We start from the raw sequence: 16,567 nt of genomic DNA, 5'->3' as shown, positions 1-16,567 counted from the left end.
CAAAGTCCTGCACCGTCGCCCCAGACCTTTCCTGAGCATTCAGCTTCCCGGCATTTCCCCTTATCCGTTTGTTGAATGACAACAGAGATGAGGCTGTTTCCCACGTTTCTTCTGCAGACACACACCTAGTGCACGCTGGCCCAACGGGAACCTCGGGCACCCCCAGAGTTAGGCCTGGAAAGGATTTTGGATTCAGTCGGGTCAACGTACAGATGGGGAAACGGGCCGTTCATTCACGGGTCCGGCCGACACTCGCGCACACCCACGACGTGCGGGCTTTGGTGGTAACAGCGGTGGTGTGCTGAGGCCAGCCTCCAACTGACCCGTGAGCGCCTGTACGGGGAGTTTGCAAGCTAAACACGGCCATTATTCAGCATAAATACATTACATGAAAAACAAAGGTACCGGGGCGCCCGGGTGGCTCAGTCGGTTAAGCATCTGACTCTCGGTTTTGGCTCAGGTCACGATCTCACGGTTCACGCGATCGGGTCCGGTATCGGGCTCTGTGCTGACATCGCAGAGCCTGCTTGGGATTCTTTCTCTCTCCCCTCCCCCGAGCACACACATGCACTCTCTCAAAATAAATAAACTCTAAAAAAATAATAATAAAAATAAAAATGAAGGTACTAAATGTCAAAATTCGACCTTTCCTAACTTGATGGCTACATTCACCATTATCTATGCTCTTGAGGCTACTGACATCAATAGCATCTGCGTGGTGAAAATACTGCAAATAGCACGTGGCTTCCCGACCCTGAGTTCAGCGGGTTCACGCTGGAAGCTGCACATCCTAACGGTGGGACTATTTACACCATGGAAATTGGCAAACATTACAAATCAGAGATCGATGTGTTGCTTTGTTGACCGTCTAGGCTCGGTGTGATGGACAGAATTTCTGATGGTGAGGATAAAGTAGATGCGTGTCGAGTCCACTGCTGATATTGGAAGAAGTTTTGGTTTAGTGACCGATTTGTACCAGAGTGAGAAACAGAGTGACGGCAGATCACAAATCAGATTTAATGGCAACAAGCTTATTGGAAGAAGAATTGACGTACTGACATAGAACTCCCAGGTGTAAAATCAGGGTTGACCCGCAGCCATAGGTTGGCTGTGGGTTACAAGAATTAGCAAAAATGAGCGAACGGACTTGTGAGTGCCAACTGGCTAAACAGATTTTAAGATAAAAAGCACCGTCCATGATATTATTTGTAAATCATAAGCTATTTTAATTTTTCCATTGGTAAAATTTATAGCCAACTGAGGTACATATATATGTATGTGTACACACACACACACACACACACACACACACACACACACACACATCCTGGAGGGCTGGCAATGAAACCTTTAGCAGCACAACACTGGCGCTGTGTTAGTAAGATAGCCAGTCCCTGACTTGTGGAACTGTCAGCCTTGTAGGGGAGACAGACAGACAAGGAGTGGCCCACCCACATAAGGGGATGCGTGATGCACGTCGGGATGGAGAACGCGCCACGGGCCTGGGCAGGAGGACCGTGCGGGCCTGGCAGGGGGACCATCCGGGCCTGGCAAGGCCAGGGCAGACTGTGTGGGGCTGACAAGGGAGGGGCTGGGATGAGACCGCCCGGGTTGTGTGCCAGCGACAGAAGGCACCTTACAAAGTCATCTTTGTTCTGGTGTCCCTTGGTTTTGCTCAAACTCTCTTGCTAGATGTGGGTTAGTCGATTAGCCACATTTCATGGGACACAAAATCAAGCTAAGGATGGAAAGCAGCAGAGGAAGAAAGTGACCCTCTGAGCTCGTTCTTTTCTAGATTTGGGCTGTTCCTCAGTGCAGTGGGGACCCCTGATCCAACCCCGTCTGACTACATACTCCTCTCTTCAGCCGACAGCTTCCCAACTGCTACCAGCACCGGGTGACACTCTAACAAAACCAAGAAGGGGCGCTCCGAGGCCCGAGGGGGCCACACGGGAAAACCCGACGGCGGTCTGTCTCCTGCGTTTTCGCTGCCGCCGGCGCTCGGGCACACGGGGGCCTGACCCGATGAGACGGCGTCCGTGCCCTCCTGGAGCTCGGCTGCTCGGGCTCCCAAAGACCCTCAGACAAGTGACTCACCCTGGAGGCCACAAGCTGCAGCTGCGGCACGACGGCCGTGTGGACGAGGTTCCCGTTCACCACCAGGCGGATCTCCATGGAGTCGGTGGTGAAGGCCAGGAGGTACGGGAAGGCGCAGACTGCAAGGCAATGGGGCGCGTCAGCCCCCAGCCCGCCGGCTTGGGGCCCTCGCCGCCCCGGACGCTCCCGTCTCCCCCGTTCCTCTGGCTGCTTCTCTCCCTCCTCCCCGGGCATGTCCCACCCCCCCCACCCCCCGCTTCTACGAGCGCCTCATTCCTGAGGCAGCCTCCCCCTAGCTGGCAGGCTTCCGCTTGAAGCAGCCGTGCGTGGTCTCCATTTCTCCTTGTCCTCGTCTCTACTGTGGTCTCACAGGCCGGTCTCCTGGAGGCTCACCGGCCCAAGTCCCGACAGACAGTCCCCCTCCTTGTCCAGACTACAGCGCGGCCCTCTCCTCCGGTCCGTCCTGTTCTGCCCGGAACCCTGGCCTTCAGTGGCTCTTCCTGCTCTGTCACTTGTTTCCTCCTCCGTGCTCCTCCAGTCACGTATGCCCGAGCAGGGGCCATGTCCTCACTGTCCCTCACAGGGTACTTCGGAGTCAATGGGGTTGTTGAGTTATTTGTTAAAGGTCAGCCCCTCTTTCTGAAGTGGTTTTTTATGCCACACTGACTTCCAGGCCCCCAAACTGCCCTGGTTGCCCTGGGCCCTCACCTTTGACTTCCCCGCTGGCCACTTCACTCTCCCACGCTCCCTCACGCTGGCCTGCTCTCTCCGTGGTCAACTCCCTCCTCTCGTCAACTCCCTCCTCTCGTGGCTTTACCAAGGGGACGTTCTCTCACACCCTGCCTCTCGCCTTGCTCTCTCAAGTGACCTCCAATGTTGGGGCTCAAAAAACCTGAAAGCGCTTTTCAATCCTTCCTTCTCTCTCTCTTTAGCCAGATCTCATCCATCACAGAAGCCTCACTAGATCCTCCAGTATCTGGATGGGGTCCTCTGTTCTCAAGACTCTAGGATGTTTGCCTACCGTCACATCCTTGGCCTTGGAGGAAAACAGCACTGACTCGAACATTCTTGGCTCTGATCTGACTCTCACCAGGCAGATGCCCAGCTGCGGATCCTGCACCCCAGAAGGGAAGCACCACCTCTCACGCCCCGATGTTTCAGGGGCAGGCAAAGTACCCGAGTTTCTGGGACTCTTGGTTTTCGAGCTCTAAAATACGTAAGCACGGCGCGGAATGCCTTGGGCTTCTCCAAGTCAGTCAGTGTTTTAAGGCTGGAGATCTCGCGCTCAAATTGTAGGAACAGGAAATCGAAGCCCAGAAATGAAATGATACTGAAAGATACCCAAGTCCTGAAAATCGGGATTTCGTTGATCTCAAATGCTCCCATGCTCCCAGCTGGGAGGCACAGTGGATGGCAACAGTCCCAAAGGGGGAACAGAAAGGAAAACAATTGAAAAAGGAAAAGAACACTCTGAGCACTCCTCATACTCACATAACTCATGGCAGTCCAGCAGCAAGCCAGTAAGTTGGCTGACACGGGACCGAACAGATCAGATGGGTCTACGTGGGGCGGGGGGTAGGGCAAAACGATCGAGGGTTTTCTTACCAACTGCATAAGGAGCCTGGTTCCAACAGAACTGGAAATCTGACGCACAGGGTTGAACCAAAAAAGAGCCCCCATTAAATGGGCAAACCTTTTTATAGATGCAACTGTCTGCAACAAAACAACAGCGACTCATTTTTTTGTTAGAGACAACGCTTAGGGCCGGGTAATCAGATATTTGAAAAACAGGCAACTGGAATAGCATCCTATCTGCTAGGTCTTCACAGACGGCCGGCACTAACCCCGCCACGACGCCAGGTTCTCAGGCCGGGAGGCAGTCGGAGCCACGGCCATGACACTACAAGCACTGGCGGCTGCATTTGGGAAGGATTTACTATGTGCCGGGCACCGAGCTTTACAAAAGTTAGCTTATTTCGTCTGAATGCTTTGAAGCAGGTGCCATGATTATACTCGTTGTGCAGATGGCGAGACTGAGGCCAGGAGAGGTGAAGCGGCTGGTCCAGAGTCTCACAAGTACCACCCGGGGGGGCGGGGGCAGGGTTTGAACAGAGGTGTGCTGGACTGCAGAGAAGAAGGGACACTTGGTGCCGGGGCCGCCTGGACGGAGGAGGCCCTCCCGCCTCACTCAGCAGGACAAGCACGGTGGGAGCTGGATACTCCCGCCACTGGCTCCCACCCCCCCCCCCCAACATTTTGCTAGGAAAACTTGAAGCCATGTGCCTGTGTCACCTTGGGGAACACGGCCAGCATTAGATTAAGGCCAGGCTGAACAGCCGCCCGTTCCTGGCCTGCTCTGAGCTCGAAGCACAGGTCCAGGTGGCTCAGATCCTCTCAGAGTGAGAAGGTCCGTACAGAAGCAAAGGCTCCTTTTATTCCAGAAGCCCATCATGTTTTACCTGTACAATCTTATTTTTAATTGAATTATTTTTAATTATTTTAAAAAACAGGTTCATGGAGCTATAATTTACACGCTATAAAATCCATCCACGGTTAAGTGTACAATTCACTGTATTTTCTGTAAATTTACAGAGGTGTGCAATGCCACGGCCCAATTTTATGACCCTTCTCTGACCCTAAAAAGAAACCGCACGTCCGCGAAGCAGCCACTCCCACCCCTGGCTGGAACGGAGAGCTGTGTCCCCGCTGTGTGGCGAGTGGCGAGGCACGTGCGTGAAAGCTGGAGCTGCTGGGCAGGGCCTGAAGGCTTCAGGAACTGGTTCCTCCTCTCATGATGCCTTTCTGGAGACTTCCTTCCCCGGAGCCACTCCTCAGCCCGCTGGCTCCTCTCACTCTCTCTCCCCACATCCCCGCTTCTGGTGATGCCAAGTGTCACCTACATGCTAACGACGGCTCCCAAATGAAGGTGTCCCGTGGGCACTCTCCCGAGTCCCTGGGGCCTCCGCTAGCGTATCGGGGAGGCACTGATGTGTCCAAACTCAACTCCTGATGATCCCTCCCAAACTCGCTCCTCTCAGAGTTCCCCTCGGCTCAGGAAATGGTATTCTCCATTTTTCCAGTTGCTCCTGTTCCCAGGGACAGCCTCCCTTCTCTCCTCCCCCACATGCCCTGCTGGATTCGTCAAGCAAACGATCTTGGTTCCCGTATTTCAAACACCCCTGGGGTTGGACCACATCTCAGCACCTCCGCTGCTGTGTGCTGGTACAAGCCCCTGCCATCTGTCATCCCACGAGTGCAGGCACGAGCTTCCGTGAAGTTCTCCGCACAGTGGCCCCCGGTCCTTTCACCCGTAAGCCCCATCCTGTCGCCCCTCTGCTCAAAATCCTCTGGCTGCTCCCCAGAGTAAGAGGCTCTTCATCTCCCAGCCCCCACCCCCCGCCCCCCAAATCCGGTCCTCTTCAGATACCATTTTCATCCACTCACACCTACACTCACTCTGCTGGGGCCACACCAGTCAATGAAATACTAGAATGTTCCTGGAACACAAACCCCTTCTTGACTCCCTCAGGGTCTTCTCTCCGAGCGCCCCTCCCAGGCAGGCCTTCCTTCGCCACTTTCCCTAAATGGACACCTGCACTCCCCAATCCTGCTGAACCCTCGTCCCTCTCCCTGTTTTATTCCCCTTAGCACCTACTACCGTCCAACATACTGGATGTTTTTCTTGTCCTGTTAATTGTCTACCTGCCCTTAAAAGGTACACTCTGAGGGGCGCCTGGGTGGCTCAGTCGGTTAAGTGTCCGACTTCGGCTCGGGTCACGATCTCACGGTCCGTGGGTTCGAGCCCCACATCGGGCTCTGTGCTGACAGCTCAGAGCCTGGAGCCTGTTTCCGATTCTGTGTCTCCCTCTCTCTGACCCTCCCTCGTTCATGCTCTGTCTCTCTCTGTCTCAAAAATAAATAAACGTTAAAAAAAAAAAATTAAAAAAAAAAGGTACACTCTGAGAGGCAGGGATCTGTGTATATTTTACTCACTGCTGAAACACCTAGGCACCTTAGGTGCTTAGTAAATATCTGCTGAATGAGTAAATGGCCCTTCCCTCCCTGTCCCCACTCAGGAAGGACAGGTCAGAGATGTGTCCCTCAAGGCTCCGGTCCCTTACACACACCTCCTCTCCACCCCCGAGTTCTGCCCCAACTCCCATCAGAGGCCAGCAAACTGCTGGTGGGTTTGAGGGGGTCTGGGGCGGAGGAGACCTGAACTTGGGGAGCACAGAGCATGCCGGATGGCGGAGAGCAGTGTGAATGTGCCTCGGGGGCTCAGCCTGTCCCACGGCGGAGCTGTCGGCCTGAGAAACGGTCACACAGACATGGATGAGGTGCCCCAGACTGCAGTTCAGGGGCCTCTCCCCTCCCCCTTCCACCTGAATAAGCCCCAGCGACTCCAATAGGACCCCAGAGATGTAGACGGCTCTCCCTCCTGATAACCAATACTGGTAGTTTCTGTACCTGAGGCCGGGGGTGAGGGAGGGGGGAAGGGGGGGCTCCAAATCAGACCGAATTGGTTTAGAAAAGTAAGCAAGGCATGTCTCCCAAGGCCCAGAGCTGTGAAGCACGTTCACACCCAGGGTGCTGGCGCCATTGCCTGGCTCTCCCCTAAACTGTGAGCTCACTGCGGTCCCTGGCAGCTCCGTTCACTGCCGTGTCTGCAGAATCTAACTCGTGCCTGGCACAGAGAAGGTCACCTGTTGTGGTTTAAAAAGGAAAGCCTGGATGGGGGGCTGGGGTGAAGGGCAGGATTCTGAAAATATCACAGGAAGCAGCTAGGAGTCCTTGACCTTCACTCCTTTAACTTTGCCCATCCGGCTGGTGGGGAGCGAGCAGGTGACAGACACTATCTCTAGCGTTAAAACGAATTTCCCTGAAGTCCCTTTCTGCGTGTAGAAAAGCCTACGGAGGTTACCAAACTGGATTCTGACTGCTGCTCCGATGAATCCGGAGTTAAAAGGAGGAAAGAGAATATCTTGCTGTGCCTGGCAACGTGTTATGGACTTCACAGGTAAGATCCTGTTAACCTGCACAGCAGTCACGAGTGGTGGGTTCTGTATTCTTCACGTGACTCATCCGGAAGTTAGATGTAGGTTAGATAGGCTCACACTGAGAACAGCACTTACGTGAGCTTCTCTGGTTTCCTTGCACGATTATCTTTAAAACACCATCAGCAAACAGAGTTCACCTTTCGTAGCGAGATTTATCATTTGCATTAAATGTGAATCATTACTGCATGCTAAGGTCACAGCCAAGTTTTCTTTCTTTTTAAGTAGACTGACTGTGATATTCAAGATAGAAATGAATCACAAGAAAATAAGATCATCCGTTGAACTACTTATACGTTGTCCCCCTGAAATTTACCTTGCAAATACACTTTTCTCGAAGAACATATATAGCTGGAAGTTGTAATTTCTATTACAAAATACTTTCATCTTTAACATATCTGAGATAAAAATCTCTTTCTACAACACTCTGAATTTCTAAAAGCTATTTGTTACTTCGTTTTGTTTTTTAATAGAAAGGAAGCTGATAAAAATCAGCTGCGGGGCGCCTGGGTGGCGCAGTCGGTTAAGCGTCCGACTTCAGCCAGGTCACGATCTCACGGTCCATGAGTTCGAGCCCCGCGTCAGGCTCTGGGCTGATGGCTCGGAGCCTGGAGCCTGTTTCCGATTCTGTGTCTCCCTCTCTCTCTGCCCCTCCCCCGTTCATGCTATGTCTCTCTCTGTCCCAAAAATAAAATAAAAAACGTTGAAAAAAAAAATTAAAAAAAAAAAAAATCAGCTGCAAACACTGCAGGGAGCAAGATCATTCTACAGCAGCCTGTTGACAAGGGCCTTTACTGCACAGGCGTCTGATGAAAACAAGCAAACGCAGCAGCCCGTGCGTGTGGGGGAAGGAGTTACAGAAGTGGCCTGGGTGATCGTGGGGAAAACCAACTGGTTCTCTGGGGTCGTTCACCGGGGACCTGGCAGCCTTCTGGGAGAAGGAGGGAGACGGGAAATGAAAGCCAGATTCCGGACCCAGAGAAACGGACAGAAGTGGCACTGCTTGGGGAAGACAGAGGCAGGTCTGGGAATCTCCGGGATTGCTAAGGCCCTGACCCACGTGGCATCTAAAGACACAGAGCTTATCTTCTGACGGCTCAGTGGGTCTAGGAAAACAGACATACACCGATCCCATGCTGAGATGAAAGCAGAGCCTGAAGCCAGGAGACCACCAAAGCCAGGGGTAATGACCTGGAGAGGCCACTTGAACCACACCTGGCACAGCCCTGGGCCACTCCCGCCCAGGGGAACCCGGTCTGCTCCCGTCCATAAGCTTCCAATGTGGTACAGAGAGGATGTCCATCCACATTTGTTTCCGTGTTCCGTTTTCATCTTGGGACTAATCATCCCATTCTGATAACCTGCTCTGTCTTTCTGTTCTGATTTTCTCTCCCACCTAAAATCCTTACTATCCTTTCAAGCGGTTAAAAGAAAAAAAAAAAAATCGACATCAGTTTGTAAAGCATTTGGCCACAAGTTTTTTCTCACAGATTTTTCAATAAATTGAAAAGGCTACCCTTTAAAGCGATTAAAGAAAAAGATAAAGAGATTTTCTACAAGTGACTTCAAACACGCGTCCCCCTGCTCCGCTGGGCCCTGTAACCGGGACACAGGGCGGCAGGGGCAGCCTGGCTCCAGCCCCGGGGGTCAAGGGAACACTCTGGAGGCAGTGTGCATATCGGCCCTCTCATCACAGGGGCTGTCAAATCTCACATCTTGCAAGACGAGGTTTACCAAACAGAGTTCTCTGCTGGTAGTTAGCTCTCCCATACTTATTAATCAAAGATTAATCGAAGTATTGGCCCCATGCGGGCCGATTAAAATCACTACTCTAAATTCATACAATTATAGGTGAAAAAATACGTTTTATTGTTTTAGTTAGACTGGGCAGGCTGATCTAGGAAAATGCCTTACTACTTTTAGCCTTAAGAAGATCCTTTGTACTGTAGTATCATATTAGCTTTTGAAAGGCTGAAAATTCTTACAAGACCTTCTTTGATGCATTTGACCTGGTCTGTCCCAAACCCACCCTGCCACCCGACCCAAACCAGCCCAGGTGAGGCTGATTTCGTTAACACCTGAGAAACAGCAAAGAGGAGAATAGTAACCGTGGCTAAAATTAGGGGCCCTGGAATCAAGAGGGCCCCAAATGTGAACCCTGGGTCTGCTGTTCTGTAGCTGCATGATCTTGAGAAAGACAGGTCACTTCTCCAGGCCTCAGGCGCCTCATCTCCAAGTACAGGTAATAAAGGTCCCTGAGAATTAGATGACACAGTCACCGGAGCGTACTGAGCCCAGCGCACGGCACACAGTAAGGGCTCCCTAAGTGGAAGCCACTGTCACCACCTCGCATCCTGGAGACAGTGCCCTTGAACCATCTCACCAGGAGGTCTGGGAGAGCCAGGTCGGAAATGCAACTCATAGCCGCTCCCTGGGGTGCACTTAAGGTCACAGGAACAATACGTCAGGTAGATCTATGGCTGAGTCCCTTTGAATTGCCCAGAAAAACAACAGTTAATTGTAGCAACTTACAGTTGTAACACAAGAGGAGCCCGGCTTCTCCGTCTTCGTACACATCAATAGCTGCCACAAAATTAACCTGCAATGGGGAGGGCAGCGGCGGTGAGCAGGCTGGACGCGACATGTTAAAAGGCTTTCTCAGGTTCAAAGGTTTAGCGGGGGCCCTTAGCTTTCTGTAGACTCGGGCTCCGTGGGATCACTTCCACCTGGGGCGGCCACGATTGCAACACACAGAAGGGCCTCCCCTTCCTTTCTCCACTGGGACTTTGTCACTGTCTTTTCTGCCCTTTGAGGAGCTCGGCGGGGGGTGGGGGTGGGCTCTCTGTTAACAGAACTCCTATCTAGGTAGTGCTCTTGGTTCCCCAAGCTTCCTCGCGGGGGTAATCAGTTCACTCGCACATCGGCCCCGGGGAGCGCGCGGTGTTATTCCCACTTGACCGAGGAAGAAAGGGAGGCTCAGTCGGTTGAGCGCCCGACTCGATGTCAGCTCAGGTCACGATCTCACAACGTGTGAGATCGAGCCCCGCATCAGGCTCTGTGCTGACAGTGCGGAGCCTGCTTGGGATTCTCTCTCTCTCTCTGCCCCTCCCCTGCTTGCATGCACACTCTCTCTCAAAATAAATAAACTTATTAAAAAATAAAGATGAGGCTCAGAGAGGTGAAGTCAGCGAGTAAGCGGCACAGCCGAAGTTTGAATGGGTCTCTGGTCCTTCGCTACCTCACCGCTCTGTACTTGAGCCAGGCTCCCCGCCGCCTCCCGCCCCAAGTGTGGAGAGTGTCACAATCTCGAAACCACCGCGGCAGGTCTTCGCTTCTATTCTCTGGCTCTCCCGCGCTTGGAGGGAGGCAGCACGAGGCAACAGAACGGGCGCCGGAAGACCCACTTCTGAGATCTGGGCAAACTCCCCTCCCCAGGCCCTCGTGTCTGGTTTGAGAACACCGCTCAACCTGATGATGTCCTGGGTCCCTCCGGAGTTCCAAACCCTGGCCCTCTGTACGTGTCCCGTTCCTCTTACTCCCTCACTTGCCTTCACCCTGCAGTCTGGCCCCCACGCGATCGGGGTCTGCCTTCTCTGGGCTCGACAAAGATTTCCTTCTTCCCAGAGCCGAAGATGTCTGGCCAATGCTCATCTCTGCCCAGCTCTCCACTGCCTCTGACCCCTGGCATCTCCCTTCCTCTCGCCCACTCTCCTACCTCAGAGTCCTCTTCACGTCTAGGCCCTTCCCTCACTTAGAAAAACGCTCCTCTTTTATGGCTTCACCTTTTACTCTGAGCTCAAAATCCCTAACCCTCCCACCTCAGGCACCTGTTCTCCTCAGCCCCTGGCTCACGTTTCTAAGCCTTTCGTTCTTGTTCTCAACCCAACAGATTCCACGTCCAAGTCACCGAGAGGCAGGAGGCGGTGCAGGGGAGCGGGTGGGAGCACGGACACTGGTCAGGCGGACCCGAGAGAAAATCCCGCCTACCCCACTTACTGCCTCTGTGGCTTGTGGCAAACGGCTTAACCTCTGGCCCTAGGTGTTCACCTGTGAAAGTGGTATATAAGGATAATGCTCCCTTTGCTGGAGTGTAATGAGAATTCCACAAGACGCGGAGGAGGGTGCACAATCAGCACTATTATCTTTCTCTCATATGGGACTACCTTCCTTCTAAACCTCCTTCTAAACCTTCTAAACCTTTGTGTGAGCAGAGCTAGCCCCAAAGTCTCAGGGCACCCCCATCCCCTAGAGCCCCGCAGCATCCTCTTCAGGGTCTCTCAGGCGTCTTTTGTGTGCCTGCTGTCGCCCCGGGCTGGGACCCGGCTCCCCAGGACGGAATATGGGCCTGTCTCCTTCAGTTCGTCTCTCCCGCCCCTTCCAGAGTCTGTGCTGCCCAGGGCCCCCGGGGCTCCTCTGGAAGACTCTCCGCCCGGCAGCCCTCCTCTTTGCTGTCGTCAACATCGCTGTGCTGAGCCCTCACTGGCCACCCTCAGCCAGGGCTTCTGCCTTGGCTCTGGCTTCCCTCCGGTGGAACCCTGGCCCCCTCCGTCTGTCATCACCTGGCGCTGTACTAGGTGCCATGAAGCACACAGAAAAAAATAAGGCAAGGTTCCACCTCTCAAGGAAAAACCAGAAAAGCGTGTAAATACATAAAACAAGGTACAACGAGGCAAATGCCACAAGCAAGAGTTGTGGGTGCTTTAGAGGCGGTGGGAGACCGCGAGGCTCAACTCTGGGAGCAGAAAGACTTGGGGGTCAAATCCCAGATAATCCCCCTTCTGCTATCAGACCCCTCTATTTTTATCATGTGCATCGCGTGTGTCACTGTCTGATGCTCACTTATTTATCCATTTATTGGAGCCCTCCTCCCGGGGGGAACATGAGCTTCAGAAGCAGAGGCCTCGCCTATAGATGTTCAGCACCTAGACTGGGCCTGGCACAGGGCAGGAGCAGAACTGATACTCAGCGAATGCACGACTGAATACAGGAAATCTTTGTGGCCTACTCCCATCGTGCCTCGGGACATGGCTATGGAGGCTACAGCAGGCTGGGGGTTAAGGGCACAGAATCAGAATCAGACAGCCTGGGTTCAAGTCCTGTCTCTGCTACTTACTAGCTGTGTAGTTTTGGGTCCAGTGACTCCTCCTTTCTGAGCCTCAGCTTCCTTTTCTGCAAAAATGGGGACGCGAACAGCACATTCCCTACAGGCTGTTGGGCACATTTTGTGAGATAACGTTCACGAAGTGCTCCGGCATGGGGCTGACACTCAGTCCACTGCTTGGACTTGATCATTGCTTCCTTGGGCACTCCTTAGCATTTTGTTCAGACCTCTGTTAACACTCAGCACAGCGAGACCCATTTCATGCTTCAATATGTATGTTGGTATCCCTGGGGGAAGGGCCTGGTGGGAGTCGATCTCCGTAGCATTGTTTCCTGACCAGGTGAGGACATCAGAATCAACTAGAGAGCTTTAAAAAATATATTCTAGGGGGCGCCTGGGCAGCTCAGTCAGTTAAGCATCCAACTTTGGCTCAGGTCATGATCTCATGGTTCATGAGTTCGAGGCCGTCAGCGCAGAGCCCGCTTGGGATCCTCTGTCTCCCTCTCTCCGCCCCTGTCCTGCTCGTGTGTGCACACACACAAGCTCTCTCCCTCAAAAATAAACATTAAAAAAAGAGAGAGTTAAAAAAAAAAAATATATATATATATATATATTTGCTCTAGAGATCCTGATATAGTAGGTCTAGGGTAGGACACAGGTGTTAGCTTTTAATTTTCTATTTGATTAAAAATAAGTATTTCACTTTATTGGCATCTTAAAATGATAAAAGTAACATATGGTGGTTGCGAAAATTCAAAACACAGACTTGAAACGAGCCAAGTCTGCAACCCACCATCCCCAGCCCCAGCTGAAAGTGGGAACCACTGTCGGGTCAGTGTCTAGCCTTCCCATGTGATTCTGGGGTGAGCTCCCAACTGAGACCCACTGGGTTCCAGGCCTTTGGTCAAGATGGGGACGCAGGCCCAGCAACGAAGCCAGAGACCCAGATCTCATTACCAGGTGTGCCGTCCCTTCTAGAGGACACCTTTGCTTTGGGAAAGAGGCCAATGCTGGCTGCTGGAGCCGGGGCAGTAGGTCACGATAGGCCTGCTGGTAAAAGGAACTTGATGTTGACTTTCAGATGGCTGCTCTGGTGCTTCTTCAACATTTCCTCTCTTGACCTAGGGTTCTCTTAGTTCCTGAGATGGGGCTGAAAGCTGAAATGGGAATCGAATGGGCTTGGCTGAGAAGAGGAGCGGAGGCAGGAAACTAGGCCAGAAAATCTACACTGTGCACAGAGCAGCAGTGTGAGTAACTTGAATGACCCAGAAATGCCCAGTGACTATGGGGAGGTCGGCCTCTCTCTGTCCTGCCTCCATAGCACCGGGGTCTGGGCTGCAGAAACATTCTGGGGAAAAGCTAGCCCTGCTCCTGCAGGCCGTTCTTGACTGGCTATGGGTAAACACTTTGTTCATTACCTTGGTCATTTCCCTAGGGCTTATTTTTCCAATTAGACAGGAAATCCCTTGCAAAGGTGAGTCGCTGTGTCTAAGCACCCACACCTGCTTAGCTACCACTCAGCAGCTGGGGATGTACCCGAAGATGGAACGTAGACATTGACCCACTTAGATCGAGGGAAGGGCTTAAAAAAAAAATTTTTTTTTTTAATTTTTAATTTTAGGGGAAAAACTCAGTGACTTAGTTTTTAAAAGCATATTGAAAAAAAGAGAACATTTTAGAATTATTCCTCCTTTCAGAAAAAACAAAACACAGGAGTCACCCAAGAAAACTGCCTTTAATGTGATTTTTCCTCAGCCTTAAGAGGAATCTTAAGAGGAAAAAAAATCCACAAACACTCTAATGAATTATCAGGGTATTAAATATAAGTAAACAGTAATTGCCAGCAGAAAAAGCACATAAAGTCTTAGGAAACTAGTCGCTAGGAAAGGGACTGACTGTGCAGAGACCTACTGGACCATGATTTTTCTACGTCCTTTAGCTGGTCACACAGGTTTTGAAAAGCAAGAAGGACAAGAACTTTTCAAGCCAAGTTGGGCCCTCCCTCCTCAGAAGCTGGAAAAGGCTACTGGTTCCCAGGTACTGGGATAGAGGGGCTGCTCTCCTGGCTCTAAATTAGGAAGAGTTTCAGGACAGACTCGTTCTACTAGGTCCATCCTGGCATCATCTGGCAAGACTTAAAACGGATTGATTCCCACACACCACACACCCAGAAATTCTGATTTAATTGATTTGGGGTGGGGTCAGAGCACTGATCTTTTAATTTTATTTATTTATTTTTTAAATTGTTTTTATTTATTTTTGAGACAGAGAGAGACAGAGCATGAGCAGGGGAGGGGCAGAGAGAGAGGGAGACACAGAATCCGAAGCAGGCTCCAGGCTCCGAGCTGTCAGCCCAGATCCTGACATGGGGCTCGAACTCACAGACCGTGAGATCATGACCTGAGCTGAAATCAAGAGTCATTAACCAACTGAGCCACCCAGGCGCCCCATGATTATTCTATTTCTTAAAGTCTTGCTCTCATTTGGTGTTAAGTTTTCTTAATACCGTAATTAGCAATTTTTATGAATATTTGGGTAGTGCCCTAACGCAAGTTGTATTTTTTTTTTTTTTTTTTTTTTTTTTTTTATCTCTTGTAAAGCATAATCAGGAAGAATTCTGCAGTCTCTTGGACCTAGCGGAACAGGGCTAGAGGAAGCCTGTGGGTCTGGAAGTTCTCATCAGGAACTACGCCCCACTCCACGGCATCCTTGTCCTCGGTACCTAAGCCGGAGTGTTGGCTGTGCACCACGCAAGCCTCGCGTGGCTCCAGTGTTATCTGGTCTTGCCCTGCGTGACAGGGGCCTGGATCCTGTCCAAACCTAGGACATGCCTGCGCACTGTGCAGCTCAGGCTGGAGGCAGACTCTCGTCCCTTCCTCCTTTCCTAGGGGGCCTTTTTCAGGGATGGAGACCCGCTCCAGTCACCTGGTCTCCAAGCTGTGTGTGAGTCTGCAGGGATACGGAGAGAATAAGGCCCTTGGGGTGTGAATGGCCAGAGGTTCTCGTTGGTGTAGTTACTCAAGTTGAGCTTTTTGACCCTTCACTTCTCCTTTATGAGGAAGAACAGAATGGCAGGGGGAGATTTGGGAAAGCTGAGCAGGGAATGGGGCAGTTAGATTAGATTGAACCAGTTTGAGCAACAGCAGTGGCAACTTCATGTGGCACGGCCCACAGAATGTATCACAAAACAGTGCTATGATCAATCAGACCCAATTAAAAAAATTTTTTTAATGTTTATTTATCTATGAGAGACTGTGAGAGACAGAATATGAGCAGGGGAGGGGCGGAGAGAGAGACAGACAGACAGACAGATACACACACACACACACACACACACACACACACACACACACACAGAATCTGAAGCAGGCTCCAGGCTCTTGAGCTGTTGGTACAGAGCCCGATGCGGGGCTCGAACCCACGAACCATGAGATCATGACCTGAGCTGAAGTCGGATGCTTAACCGACTGAGCCACCCAGGGGCCTCATAAATGTAATCTTAAAGACATCTTAATCATGGTGGCGCCTGGGTGGCTCAGTCGGTTGGGTGTCTGACTTCAGCTCAGGTCATGATCTCATGGTTCGTGGGTTTGAGCCCCGCATCGGGCTCTGTACCGACAGCTCAGAGCCTGGAGCCTGCTTTGGATTCTGTGTCTCCCTCTCTCTCCCCCCCCCCCCGCCCACCACCACCACTCACACTCTGTCTCTCTCAAAAAAAATGAATAAACATTAAAAAAATATTAAGAAAAAAAAGACATCCTAATGATGGCATCACAAGGTTAGAGGAAGCACTCCTGGTCTTCTTCGATTTTCACTTGCCCCTACACCTGCCAACTCACCCTGTTGGCCTCCACGTGGTGCAGCCGAAAGGCCTCCCCCGTGCTCTCATTCACCACATCGAACTGGTGTCGGTAAGCCACACAGATGAGATTGTCACTCTCTTCAGTCGGCCCATCTACTAAGGTCATCACCGCGGGAGAGTCGGACAGACAGATCTCCTGTGGTTGATGGTGACATGGAGAAGGGGTCAGGACACAGAGCAGCCGTTTTCATCAACCCTCCCCCCCCACCCCCCGGCCCCGCCTGCCCCCCTCCATGCAGCAGAGGGTCCCCTCCCCAGGCAGGGAAGGTGGAGACTGGGAAAGAGGGGCAGGGACTGTACCAGACTCCCCCCCACCAAACCTGTCCTCAAAACCCACAACTGGCAAAAGTGATTCAATAGTATGGTCCACATTAGCTCTCAGATAGTCCAGGCCTGTCCTATGATTTAATAATAAGAAAATAATAATGGCTAACCTTGTCGAGCACTTAACAC

At 51.8% G+C, this 16,567-nt stretch overlaps 1 protein-coding gene and 1 long non-coding RNA gene across 8 annotated transcripts in view; one reads left to right on the top strand and one right to left on the bottom strand.

Moving 5' to 3' along the window:
- GARNL3 (GTPase activating Rap/RanGAP domain like 3) overlaps positions 1 to 16,567 on the bottom strand; it is a 150,043-nt gene that overhangs the window by 4,909 nt on the left and 128,567 nt on the right. For all 7 annotated transcript variants that reach the window (XM_078436467.1, XM_078436465.1, XM_078436464.1 and 4 more), the window contains 4 exons: positions 16,092 to 16,250; positions 9,684 to 9,750; positions 3,703 to 3,810; positions 2,098 to 2,216 (listed from right to left, as the gene is read on the bottom strand). In XM_078436467.1, coding sequence (XP_078292593.1) covers positions 2,098 to 2,216; positions 3,703 to 3,810; positions 9,684 to 9,750; positions 16,092 to 16,250 — 453 coding nt within the window. The remainder of the gene's footprint in view (positions 1 to 2,097; positions 2,217 to 3,702; positions 3,811 to 9,683; positions 9,751 to 16,091; positions 16,251 to 16,567) is intronic.
- Positions 3,775 to 7,650, top strand: LOC145713034 (uncharacterized). The gene is made up of 3 exons (XR_014135984.1): positions 3,775 to 4,649; positions 7,000 to 7,114; positions 7,625 to 7,650. It is a non-coding gene; the product is annotated as an uncharacterized LOC145713034 (long non-coding RNA).

Source organism: Panthera onca, chromosome D4 (genome assembly GCF_046562875.1).
Source record: "Panthera onca isolate mPanOnc1 chromosome D4, mPanOnc1 haplotype 2, whole genome shotgun sequence".
NCBI classification, from domain to species: Eukaryota; Metazoa; Chordata; class Mammalia; order Carnivora; family Felidae; genus Panthera; species Panthera onca.
Note: the sequence above shows the minus strand (reverse complement) of the source record. Positions and strands in the feature narration are given on the sequence as shown.